This window comes from Saccopteryx bilineata, chromosome 1, assembly GCF_036850765.1.
Source record: "Saccopteryx bilineata isolate mSacBil1 chromosome 1, mSacBil1_pri_phased_curated, whole genome shotgun sequence".
In the NCBI taxonomy this organism is placed as follows: Eukaryota; Metazoa; Chordata; class Mammalia; order Chiroptera; family Emballonuridae; genus Saccopteryx; species Saccopteryx bilineata.
Window position 1 is genome coordinate 20,402,049 of NC_089490.1, and position 13,063 is coordinate 20,415,111.

Genomic DNA, 13,063 nt, shown 5'->3' on the forward strand with positions numbered 1-13,063 from the left:
GAAAGAGTGAACTAGGGGCTGTGTCTGACTCTAATGGGTAGGGAGAGCTCACGAGTTAAAAGTTTAGCTGAAGTAATGGTGGCTTTGGTTATGGTCAGTGGGCACGATAGTTAGTGCAAGTCTGAGCTTGGTTCCGGGAACTGGGACGCCTGACCAGGCCCACAGGACTTAACACACACTTTTGTGCCCCAAAGGACTGCAGGCAAAGCCTTTGTGCTCCGAGGATGGACGCCCTCTGACTACGATCCAGTTAATTTTGACTATGATCTAATTAACTCTCCCTTGAAATTCCAAAAACCTTACCTGCCCTCTTCTTCCCCTTATAAAACGTTTGGCTCAGGGGAGGGGTTAAGACGGGTTTGGGTACATGAACCCCATCTCCTCAGATCTCTGGCCATCTGAATAAAGCGCCCATAAAAGACTCAACCCATCTCTACTTATTTGGCTGAAATGGTGACAGACACCACGACCTCCATATTTCTAGTTTAAGTCCCCCATGGAGATGGTCAGACGACACTGAATCTACTGATGATTTACAAAGTATAAAACCAAAGGAAAAACATTAGATTAGGCAAGGCAATATGAAGTAGTAATAACATAGAGGATTAAAAATTGAAAGTAATTTAAAAGCCCTTTATTGTCTTCCCTTAAATGTATTATAGAGATAACAGTTTTTAGAATGACAGGGGACTTTATTTTGTTTCTTTTTTTGTTGTCATTTTTTGGGTTTTTTTTTACCTGTTTTGAAGGGAGTGAAAAGGAACTTGATAGTCCTTAAACATCATCCAATTTACCTTCCTCATTATAGAAAAGAAGCACATAACAACTTAAATACCAAATTGATTTTCCTAATAATATTTGCCTAGGCTAATATTCAGTCTACTTTATATTACATGGTCATATGCCACCTGATGTTGACATGATGCAGACTAGAGACAGACCAGACAGCAGGGGTGAAATGTAGCCCGGTCGTTTTCAACCTTTTGACACTTAGGGACTGGTGAAAATAGGAGAATTATTTTGGGGACGTCTAAGGAAGAAATCAGCCTGAACATAAGTGAATTCGGCTATCACTGGGTCTAAAACCTTCATACAACGTCAGGGTGGTTAACTCTTTCATGGACCAGCATCAAATTTCTGGTGGACCGATCTGTGGACCAGCAGTAGAAAACCACTGCTTTAGATCATCTGCACAGACAACCAGTGAGCATTGATGGTAGACTTAGGGGTGCTTGGGCCCTGACCAGGTGCTCGGAGTGCAGACACCTGGAAGAGACTGACAGTCAGGGTCCTAATCCTTGCAGGTGTGGTGTGAGATGACCGGGGATGGAACGGTTCCCAGCTCAGCCTCTGTGTCTGAGCGCCAGGAGCGGTTCTGTGCGCAGAATGCAGTGTGCCTGCAGATTTTATTTGTTTATTTTGTGTCATTATGCTTGCAGATTTTTTTTTTTCCTGAAGCTGGAAACGGGGAGAAACAGTCAGACTCCCGCATGCGTCCAACCGGGATCCACCCGGCACGCCCACCAGGGGGCGACGCTCTGCCCACCAGGGGGCCATGCTCTGCCCCTCCGGGGCATCGCTCTTTCGGGACCAGAGCCACTCTAGCGCCTGGGGCAGAGGCCAAGTAGCCATCCCCAGCGCCTGGGCCATCTTTGCTCCAATGGAGCCTAGCTGCGGGAGGGGAAGAGAGAGACAGAGAGGAAGGAGAGGGGGAGGGGTGGAGAAGCAGATGGGCGCTTCTCCTGTGTGCCCTGGCCGGGAATCGAACCCGGGACCCCTGTACGCCAGGCCAACGCTCTACCACTGAGCCAACCGGCCAGGGCCATGCCTGCAGATTTTAAGAGGTAGGTACTCTTGCAATTTTCCCCATGTGACGGGCGAGTGTTTTAAAACTTTTGGTTGTAATCTCACCTGAAGGTGAGCCAGGTAGGCAGTAATGGCTTATGTGGCATTTTAAGAACTCTTATTAAAGCTTTTAGTCATGAAATTAATATTTCCATCTTGGTACTGTTTTTTCACAGGCTCAGAAAAAATGTTTGAATCAGACTTCCCCCATCTCTGCTTCCAAGACCCCAGATGGCCTGAGGCAAGCCCAGATTCCTGGGCTCTTGAGCAGCGCACTGCCAGGTCAGGAGCCTTAGCGGCGAGCCCTGCCCCGCATGCACCGCCCCGTCCTCCCGACATCCGGGACATGCCTCGCAACCCTCACTGTGAGCGGTCGTTCTGACTCGCTCTCACTTCTATTCTGATCATTCCTTGTTTTCTGCATCCTCTCCACATTGCACCTGTAGCATCATATTATATATGACTAAGCAAGAAAAAAAATACTTCTAACTAAATTATGACAATTAAGTTATGTGAAAAATGTTCTGCATAGAAATAAGATCTAGTCTTACACAGCACCGGTGACTTCATAACTATCCTCTGTTCCTTCCATATGTATAGTTATTGTAGAATCTCCCTGAGACTAAAAATACTATGGGCTGTGTCTTCCATTTTTGCTAAAGCTTTGAACACCTGTATTGCTCAATAAGTACTAGAAAAACATGCACACCCCTGGTCAGTCCCTACTGGGGCCTCCCTTTCCTTAAGTTGTGAGAATTTGGGGGTGTGGTAATACTGACGGATTACTGGTCTGAGGCCTATTCCTCAGACCTTAGGTAATTTGAAACTATAGCATTCACAGCTTTTATTTACTTATTTATGAATTTCTACGAATTGCCTGACCAGGCTTCAGTAATCCTTACTCTGCCTCCAGAGCTTTTGAACATACATGTGCTTCCTGCTCTCCTCGCTCACATCAAGCATCCATGACAAGCAAATCCCTTTCAGAGTCTCGCATCATCTGTATACACTGGACTCGAGGGTTATACAATGGGCCTGAGTTACTTTCTCTGTTGAACATTGTCTTATGTGTACCTTCTAACAGGGCAGGATTCTGGAAGCAAAGTTATACCAGCGTCCTTAGGCACCGCACAACCACAGCAGGAAAAAGTGGTTGGGTCCTCTCCCAGCCAGCCAACCGTGCAGGTAGGACAGTCTTCTTCTCCATGTTCAGCTTCATTGAACGAGGATGTATTGTCATTTTCTGCTCAGTCGTTGCTGCCTGCACTGTCCACACAATCAGCCAGGTGCTCGTGTATAAAAAAAAGCATGCTCACTGCAGGCCTTCCCAGCGGTCCGACCTTGTCATGTTCACATTTATAGGATGAATGTGGTGATTCTATTTCTCACATGTTTACATGCTATTATTTTTTCATTCATTAATAATATACCAGTAGCTAACATATAGTAGGCATTGAAAAAATCTAGTTTACTTTTGAATGCTGTTGCTTATTATAACATCAAAAGTGGATCTGTTCCTCTCGGTTCTACTGAGAGATTTTTTTTTTTTTCTTGCCATAACGACCAGGAATGTATGAAGTAGTCTCTGTAGTCTTTTTTTTTAAGTGAAAGGAGGGGAGATAGTGAGACAGACTCCTGTATGCACCCTGACCAAGATCCACCCAGCAACCCCTGCCTTGGGCCGATGCTGGAATCAACCAAGCTATTTTTAGCACCTGAGGTTGATGTTCTGGGACCAACAAAGCTATCCTTGGTGCTGGGGGGAGGGTGGTGACACTCAAACCAATCGAGCCACTGATTGAGAGAGGGGAAGATAAGAAAAGGGGAGAAAAACAGATGGTCGCTTCTCTTGTGTGCCCTGACTGGGAATCAAACCCAGGACATTCATATGCTGGGCCAAGCACTCTATTCACTGAGCCAACTGGACAGGGGCTCTATGATCTTTTAACACAAACACTGACCTAAAAAGGAAGGGGAAAAGTTGTTTTTGTTTTTGTTTTTTTTTGTATTTTTCTGAAGTTGGAAACAGGGAGGCAGTCAGACAGACTCCCGCATGCGCCCAACCGGGATCCACCCAGCATGCCCACCAGGGGGCGATACTCTGCCCATCTTGGGGCATCGCTCTGCCGCAATCAGAGCCATTCCAGCGCCTGAGAAGAGGCCACAGAGCCATCCTCAGCGCCCCGGCCATCTTTGCTCCAATGGAGCCTTGGCTGCGGGAGGGGAAGAGAGAGACAGAGAGGAAGGAGAGGCAGAGGGGTGGAGAAGCAGATGGACGCTTCTCCTGTGTGCCCTGGCTGGGAATCGAACCCGGGACTCCTGCACGCCAGGCCGACGCTCTACCACTGAGCCAACCTGTTGTTGTTTTTTACAGAGTCAGAGAGAGGGATAGCTAGGGACAGACAGACAGGAAGGGAGAGAGATGAGAAGCATCAATTCTTCACTGTGGTTCCTTAGTTGTTCATTGATTGCTTTCTTATATATGCCTTGACTCGGGGGCTACAGCAGAGCAAGTGACCCCTTGCTCAAGCAAGCGACCTTGGGCTTTAAGCCAGTGACCTTTGGGCCCAAGCCAGCGACCATGGGGTCATGTCTATGAGCTTGCACTCAAGCCAGCGACCTCGGAGTTTCAGTCCTCCGCGTCCCAGTCCGACGCTCTATCCACTGCACTACCACTTGTTCAGGCTTTTTTTTGTTTGTTTTTTTAATTGACTTTATTATAGTGACACTGGGTAACATAATTATACAGGTTTCAGGTGTCCAGTTCTACAACACATCTCTATACACCATACTGTGGAAGAGAAAAGTTTTGTTTTCAGCTGGCTAAGGCCTTTGTTTCTTCTCCATCAAACTTAGTAATTAATAGTTTAATGAAGCTTGTTATAGTCCGGCTGCCTGGACCACTGAGTGAAAGGTGTGGTTTAGTTCTCAGGTTCTGACGTAGATGTATTTGTTTCCTTAATGTGACACAGAAATGCAGCTAGAGTACATACCTATCTGTGCAAAACAGGAGCTCCAAAGTGTTCGCTCCCTCACTTCCCACTGAGAAGATGAACCAAGCATTGTCTTCTGAATGTGCAGATGTGCATGGAGTTGGTACCCACAAATACACTTCTTCACAAATATAGCACTGCGTTTGTAGAGGGAGCTGGGACTCAGGCTTTCAAGTCCGGGCCGAGTCCTCCCAGGTAACTGACAATACAGCTTCCGGTCATATTGACACAGTGTGACTTCGCTGCGTGGGCCTGTGGACTGGCTTGCTTTATTTTTTAGCAGGTCAATGTCTACATTCTTAGCATATACTCTTGATAGGGAATTGAAAGTATTAAAAATATAGTAACCTGTATGTGTAACTGTATTCTGCTTATTTTTCCCAACAAAAGGGACTAATAAGGGGTGTTTTGTCTTCAGGTGGATGGTCATTCGGGAGGACAAAAGAGGCCCGCGGCAAAACAGCTGACTAAAGGAGCTTTGTGAGTGACCTCGAAAATGCCTCGTTGTGGACATGTTTCTAGTTCTTAACCTTTCATACATATACAACAAAAGTCAGGTTACAATAATAAAGATAATATTTTTTGAGAGAGAGACAGGAAGGGAGAAAGAATGTGAGAAGCATCAACTCATAGTTGCTTTCACTTTAGTTGTGCTTTGAGCTTCTCGTACATTTTGCTTTGACCAGGGTTGTTCCAGTGTCCCCATGCTCAAGCCAGCAACCTTTGGGCTTGAGCTGGTGAGAGTTGGGATCATGTGGACAATCCCCTGCTCAACCCAACAACCCCACGCTGGTGAGCTGGCACTTGGAGCCAGCGACCTCACCCTTCTGAGTCAACGCTCTGTCTACTTGCTACCTGGTCAGGCAATAATATATATAATGTTCCTTCTAAAAGAAACTGAAAATCTTTTCCTATAGTTTGTTTCCATTAGGACGTATAACATTTCAAATGTGGTTTGAGCCTACTCTTTGTTCTTCTGTTCACAAGGAGAATAGTTTTTGCCTTTTTAGCAAACCATGTACCCTTTGGTCGGCCTTAGTGTCTTTGAGGAGAAGCGTGGTTTGGTCAGGCATTGTCAGGGTCTGTGTGAGCCCCCGCACATGCAAACACTGTGCTTTTGTGGCCAGGGCCATAGTTTGAGTCCCCTGTGGAGATGGTGAGGCCGAACTCTAAACTCACACTGGTATACAAAATACAAAACTGAAGGAAAAACAGAATGGCTATACTATGAACATTAACACTCCTGTATGTCTACTCACATACAGGAGTAGCATGCAAAAGATTCAGTTTCTCTCTTTTTTTTTAAGATTTTATTTAATGATTTTATAGAGAGAGGAGTGGGGCGGTGGAAGGGGAGTGAGAACTATAGTTGCCTCACTTTAGAATAAAGCCTGTTACTCTGGTCTTTCGGACTCCCATGGATTCCAACATTTGGTGCCGAAACCCGGGACAGGGTTGATTGGCCGGCAGTCTAACCCTGTCCCGAACCCCTGCTGGACCAGAAAGTTTCTTACAGAACCACATTTAGACCTTTGCCAATCAGAAAATTGGAAAAATCTACCTAACTTACACACGAACCCTGAAACCTACCCTTGCAGAAAAATCTGAAACCCTATATCAGCAAACCTCCTAAATCCTATCTTTCAACTCCTACAGGTCCCCTAACCCTAAAGCTTTCCCATATCCCTGAAGAATTAGGAGAATGAATAGCATTCACCTCTTAACACTTCTCAGTCTTTTTACCCTTCACATAGTAAGGGGACAAGATCGCTGGGTCTTCTTGGCTGAAGAAGAGCCTACAAACGGACATGAAACATTTCTTTTAGCTCAAGCTAACTGCTCTCTCCAGGGCTGCCAGGAAAGAATATCTATAGTTGCTTCACTTTAGTTGTTCATTGCTTGCTTGTTGCTTGCCGTATGTGCCTTGAATAGGCAAGCCCAGGGTTTCAAATGGCGACCTCAGCATTCCAGGTCGATGCTCTATCCACTGCGCCACCACAGGCTAGGCTAGATTCAGTTTCTTAACATGACTCTCTATTGACATGCAATTTCTCTTTTAAAGCATTCTCCAGCACTTACAGAGGGACCAAGCCCACGCTGTGACACCCGACAAAAGTCAGTTCCGGTCACTAAATGATGCAGTACAGAGGCTGCTCTCCTACCACGTGTGCCAGGGCTCCATGCCCACCGAGGAGGACTTGAAGAAAGGTAAACAGGCTGTAAGCCCCAAGAGCCACTTTGGCACCAAGTGCCCTCAATGGATGCTCCACAAACAGCAAGAGCCCATAGCCCCCAGATGGTAGCCAGTTTATTGTTTTTAATCAAAGACCTAACTTATTCCCATTTTATTCTGTTTCCCAGTCCATGTTTAGGGTTGTGACTTACTCTTTTCAATATTCTGTGAAGGGATACTCAAATGTCAGTCTTTCACGGATAAATTTTGGGGCAGTTAGTGCAAAGCCTTGTCTGGACTGCGGGCTGCAGGCGGAGGCCCGGGCTAGGTGCCCTACGCAGTGTGCAGGCATAGTCCTGTGTTTAGGCAGAATGCATGGCCCGAGCTCTTATTACCAGTTTTATGAATTAGATTGATTCTTCAGCCCCCAAAAGCATTCTTTGAGCTTCCGAAGTGAGTCCAGGGCATTGCTGCATGTCAAGAAACTGGCACACACACAGAAAAAATGTTAAGGATAAGGACTCCTGATCCCAACCTAGAACTCAGCCCCTTCTGGTGCCTGGCCCTGCTGCCGTCCCCACTGTGCCGCTGAGCCCTCCCTCCTTCCACCGCAGCCCCCAGCCCTGACTCAATTCTTCCCCTGCACTGCTGTAATCTCCCGCTCAGCAGTCAGCAGCCTTGCCCCCTGGCTGGGCTCTCCGATCGGAGTGCGGTGGTCACAGTCAGTCCACTGTGAGCTTCCCTGGGAGGCCCGGGGAATCCGGTCCAGATCCAACAGTAAACAGGGCTGTGAAGACTCTGAGAAGAGTGAAGTAGAAAATCTGAGACCTTTGGAGACCAACAGACAAGGACAGGCACAGCACCGCGCCCTGCAGGATACCATGTGCTGATTTGTGTCTTTAGACGGAACTGGTCGGCCCAGCCCAGACAGCAGGACGTCACTGGTCCAGCTGTGTTGGTTTCTTACATTATTGGAAGGGAGTGGAGGCTTGATATTTGTGGCTGCTCTGTATAATACAGGTTTCTTTTATACGCGATGTTAAAAATAGTATGTTTTTTTGGCTTCTTACTTAAAGTTAATATAAGCTAGTATTGAAATGAGATTCCATGATCATGCACCAGTGGACAGAGGGAGAGCAGTGCAGAGCGTGCTGTTTAATCTCGGAAAAGCTTATCTAAGAAGAGAAAATTGCCACAGACGAGACATGTCTGAACAGTGGAAGAATAATAGCATTTCAGCCCCGAGAAATGAAAGGCCTAGTGGGTGATTTGCAATCTCTTACTATTTTCTCTCTCTCTTTTTGTTTTTAAAGTCGACAATGAATTTGAAACAGTTGCCACTCAGCTTCTAAAAAGGACCCAAGCTATGCTTAACAAGTACAGATGTCTGCTCCTAGACGACGCCATGGTAAACCTCCCCAGCGCGCTTGTTTCTAAACCTCACAGGTCCCAGCTGCCGAGTCAGAGAGGAAGACTTCAGGGAGCTCCATTTTCCCAGCACAGTTTAAAAGGCATAGATATTTAAGTTTGTAGAAAACCTCACGCTTGACTGTTACTACTGCTCACAGCAGCTAATACCTACTGCGCTTTTTGTGGCCGGTCACCATCAGTGTGATTCGATTGTTCCAAGTGAGGAACCCACGGCTTTGGTTAAGTAATTCGCTCAAGATCACATCGCTAGGAAGCTTGTAGGGTAATTAGCAGAACTGGGGTACAGAGGAGGACTGTGGGGCCCCCTGGTCCACACACGGATGGTCAAGAGGACTGGGGGTGCTGCCAGGGAAGGTCATTCACAGTCACATCCGAAAAGACTAGGTGATGACAAAGGTTAAAATTAGTTTTGTCTTGTTTTTACACTTGATCTTAGCCAAAAGGCAGAGAAGTGGTGTTTTGTCTTATTTTTAATTGATTGTTAACATGCCATAATTCACTTACTTTTAAAATGTACAACTGGATAATTTTTAGTGTATTCACAAGATTGTGTAGCCATCACCACTAATTCCAGAACATTTTCATCAAATAGGAACTAAAATTGGTTTTAAAGCACTAGTTTATTAGAGAAAGCAGGAAGATATCTCAGGAAATGAAACTCCAAACCTAGTCTGAGATTTTAGAAGCAGTTCTCAAATTATATGGGCTTTAACCTATAAATTGGTCTCTTACAGTGATTTTCAATTTGAGATCAGCTTTGGAAATGTATCTTGGGGGGTTGGTTGAACCACATTATACACATATATGATATAATGTAAATATGTGTATATGTGTGTTTGTGCTTATTTAAATAGATATATTTACTAATATATTTTTACTTAAAATTATGCCTCCAAAGTCTGAAATAATTGTTCTCTTTTCTTAAATTTTAATTTGCTTTTAGCAAGAGAGGAAGGGAGGGACAGAGATAGAGAGAGGAGCTGTTCCTGTCTGTGCCCTGACTGGGGATCAAACCAGCAACCTCTGGGCTTTGGGGCAGTGCTCTAACCAACGGAGCTGTCTGGCCAGGGCTGAAATGGTCGTTCTTACAGTAACCATTTCTTTTTCTTTTTGTGTATGTGACACAGACAGACAGAGACAGACAGAGAGAAAGACAGAAAGGGGCAGGCAGACTAGAAGGGAAAGAGATGAGAAGCATCAATTCTTTGTTGTGGCACCTTGGTTGTTCACTGATTGCATTCTCTTATGTGCCTTGACTGGGGGCCCACAGCAGAGCAAGTGACCCTTGCTCAAGCCAGTGACCTTGGGATTCAAGCCAGCAACCTTTGGGCTCAAGCCAGCAGCCATGAGGTCATGTCTGTGATCCCATGCTCAAGCCAGCGACCCCACGCTCAAGCTGGTGAGCCCTTGCTCAAGTCAGATGAGCCTGCACTCAAGCCAGTGATCTCAGGGTTTCAAACCTGGGCCTTCTGCATCCCAGTCGGACTCTCTATCCACTGTGCCACTGCCTGGTCAGGCTATAGTAACCATTTCTAAAACATAACTCAGACATCAAAAAGACTATCATCTTTGAGGAAAAGGACCAGTTATTTGATCAAATTGTATCTACCATGAGTTTTCATATTAAATAAAACCCAGAAATATAATTTTGAGATTTGACTCTGTATAGCAAAAAATAATTTTAAAGAAAGCCCTAATTAAAACATATGCACACACATAGCAGAGTATAAAGTAAGAGGTCATTCTAATGAAAAGATTTTCAACATGTTAGCAGAAGGGGAAATAAGAAAGTTACTGAACAGTGTGTATTGTTGCTACCATTTACGTGCAAAAGATACAAAAAATAAGAACACAAATGTGTGTATGTGCATAATATATCTCTGGAAGAGAGCATTAAACTTCCCGGCATGGGTCACCTCGAGGGAGAGACACGTGGGTGGGGGCGTGCACAGGGGAGGCGAAGAGGAAAGGCTTTTCACATCCCCTTCAGTACCTTTGGAATTTTGTACCAATGTGTACAGCACCTTTTCTCAAAAAATACAGTTTTTTAGAAATGCATCCTACATGGCAAGGAAAAATGTACTCGATGGGACATGACTAGAACCTAGACCAGGGGTCGGGAACCTTTGGCTCACGAGCCAGATGTGGCTCGTTTGATGGCTGCATCTGGCTCGCAGACAAGTCTTTAATAAAAAAATAATGTTAAAAATATAAAACATTCTCATGTATTACAATCCATTCATTTCCTACCATTCATGTTCATGGTTGCGGGTGGCTGGAGCCAATCACAGCTGTCCTCCGGGACAACACCAAATTTTTATTGGATAATGCATAACGTACCCGGGTCGTTGTATGGCTGTCACGGAATTACATTTTAAAATATGTAGCATTCATGGCTCTCTCAGCCAAAAAATTTCCTGACCCCTGACCTAGACATTAAAGTCTCATCTCTAATTGCTTCAGTTGTTACAAAGCTGCAGTGAGATGTTTGCACTTGTTAAAAGGCACCTGAAATGACTGGGCCCTCTCATTTCCAGCGGATTAATCCCTCTGCTGAGATGGTGATGATCGACAGAATGTTCAACCAGGAGGAGAGAGCATCCCTGTCCCGGGATAAGCGGCTGGCACTTGTGGACCCCGGTAAGACACCCGGGCAAAGGCAGTGGACCTGCGGGTGGTCTGTCTGAGCCCACCTTTGCTACAAAACCTGAAGGCAGAACATGAATTCTGGGGAGAAAAAACCCAGAGTTGAGAGCAGGATATGAGTACTCTGACAAGCCCCATATTCTACAACATCCACATTGGAATTTTATATTGTGAAGTGATTATTTTTCCCCATTGTAAACTTAAACTTCTCAGTAATTCTCTAACTTTTGAGAACTAAATTAAGTCCAAAGCCTGCCCAGAAGCAATTAAGTTTCAGCAAATTATTGAGTTATCTTATTATGTACATGACATTGTTAGGGGGAAAAATCAGTAAAACCCGGCCCTGTCCACCAGCTGGGAAATCGGAGTGCTCCATGTAAGCCTTTCACCCCATTAACCTCCTGCTGAGTGTACTCAGCTTAGATCTGACCCACATTCTTCCTTTAAAAATGAACTCTCTTTACTTTTTTCTGGCCTCTAAAATTGTTTAAATCAAACAACATTATGACAATTCATGGAATATAGGTGTGGTTTTTTTTTCTGAAGTGAAAAGCAAGGAGGCAGAGACACAGACTCCCGCATGTGCTGACCGGGATCTACCCGGCATGCCCACCAGGGGCGATGCTCTGCCCCTCTGGGGCATTGCTCTGTTGTAACCAGAACCATTCTGGCGCCTGAGGTGGAGGCCATGAAGCCATCCTCAGCATCCAGGCCAACTTTGCTCCAGTGGAGCCTTGACTGCGGGAGGGGAAGAGACAGACAGAAAGAATGGAGAGGGGGAGGGGTGGAAAAGCAGGTGGGCATTTCTCCTGTGTGTCCTGGCCGGGAATCAAACTCATAGCCTCAGTGTACCTGGATGACATTTTGTTCACTGAGCCACCCGGCCAGGGCACAATGTCTTTTCTATTGAATAAAGATTAAGGTTCTGTCTTGTGTTTGATGTGGCTCAAGAAATTTCCAAAGAGTCCTTCCTGGTGACGCAGTGGATAGAGTGTTGACCCAGAGTGCCACGGTCACTGGTTCAATCCCAGGTTTGCCAGCTCGAGCCTGGGGTTGCTGGCTCAATCTTGAGGTCATCATCTCAATCCCAAGGGCACTGAATTTACCCCCAAGGCCACTGGTTCAAACCCCAATCAGGGCACATACAAGAAGAAATGGCACAACTAAGTGGAACAAGTTGATGCTTTTCTCTCTCTCTTTTTCTCTCCCCCTCTCCTATTCTCCCTCTCTTACTCTCCCCCTCTCTCCCTCTCCCTTCCTGTCCCTCTCAAAAAAAAAAAACTTCCAAAGAGAATATATATATAATATTTACACTCATAAGAATTGCTGTGTACCTGGGAGAATCCTCAAATCTTTCCAGAAAGGAGAATAATGTAGGATAGATTTCTGACCTTTTTTCTTAGAACCTGCAAATTACTGCTTTCTGGTGAGTTGGATCTGTGGATAAACCCTCCCATTTTGTCACAGCCACCTTGGACATGAGTGTGACCTGGGTAGGGACGGGCTTCCTTCTCTGTATCGTGCCTGCTCAGCCAGTTGTGTGTTGGATGAAATCAGCTGTTTAGATCACAAGGCTGTAGGCCCTGGATGTCACATTTTGGGATTTGGTGAAGGAGCTCATGTTTGTGATTTTATAGATTTATCAAAGCCCTCTTTCACTTACATTGTTTCCAGAGGTAACACCCTCTCTGCCCTTGCACAGCAACAGCCTGTCTCACTCCCTCTGTCCCCTCCACCCTGTGAGTCCTCACTAACTTGGTCTTGCCCTCACTGTCCCTGGCTCTGCAGGCCTGGCGCCAGTCAGCGCTCGCTCCCAGCTGCGTCTCCTCCGTTCCCTGCCGAGCAGATACCATTTCTCAATGCACGTTGACCTATGTTTTGCGCTCCTGACAAAATGCCACTAGTTATGCCAGGTCCCCTCACATGTGTCTAAGGGACCACAGTGCCATCACCCAGAAACAAATAGTTGTGTTCA

At 45.7% G+C, this 13,063-nt stretch overlaps 1 protein-coding gene across 7 annotated transcripts in view; it reads left to right on the forward strand.

Moving 5' to 3' along the window:
- BICRAL (BICRA like chromatin remodeling complex associated protein) overlaps nucleotides 1-13,063 on the forward strand; it is a 215,157-nt gene that overhangs the window by 199,684 nt on the left and 2,410 nt on the right. For all 7 annotated transcript variants that reach the window (XM_066249430.1, XM_066249010.1, XM_066249514.1 and 4 more), the window contains 6 exons: nucleotides 2,022-2,127; nucleotides 2,930-3,030; nucleotides 5,257-5,318; nucleotides 6,901-7,046; nucleotides 8,325-8,419; nucleotides 10,980-11,082. In XM_066249430.1, coding sequence (XP_066105527.1) covers nucleotides 2,022-2,127; nucleotides 2,930-3,030; nucleotides 5,257-5,318; nucleotides 6,901-7,046; nucleotides 8,325-8,419; nucleotides 10,980-11,082 — 613 coding nt within the window. The remainder of the gene's footprint in view (nucleotides 1-2,021; nucleotides 2,128-2,929; nucleotides 3,031-5,256; nucleotides 5,319-6,900; nucleotides 7,047-8,324; nucleotides 8,420-10,979; nucleotides 11,083-13,063) is intronic.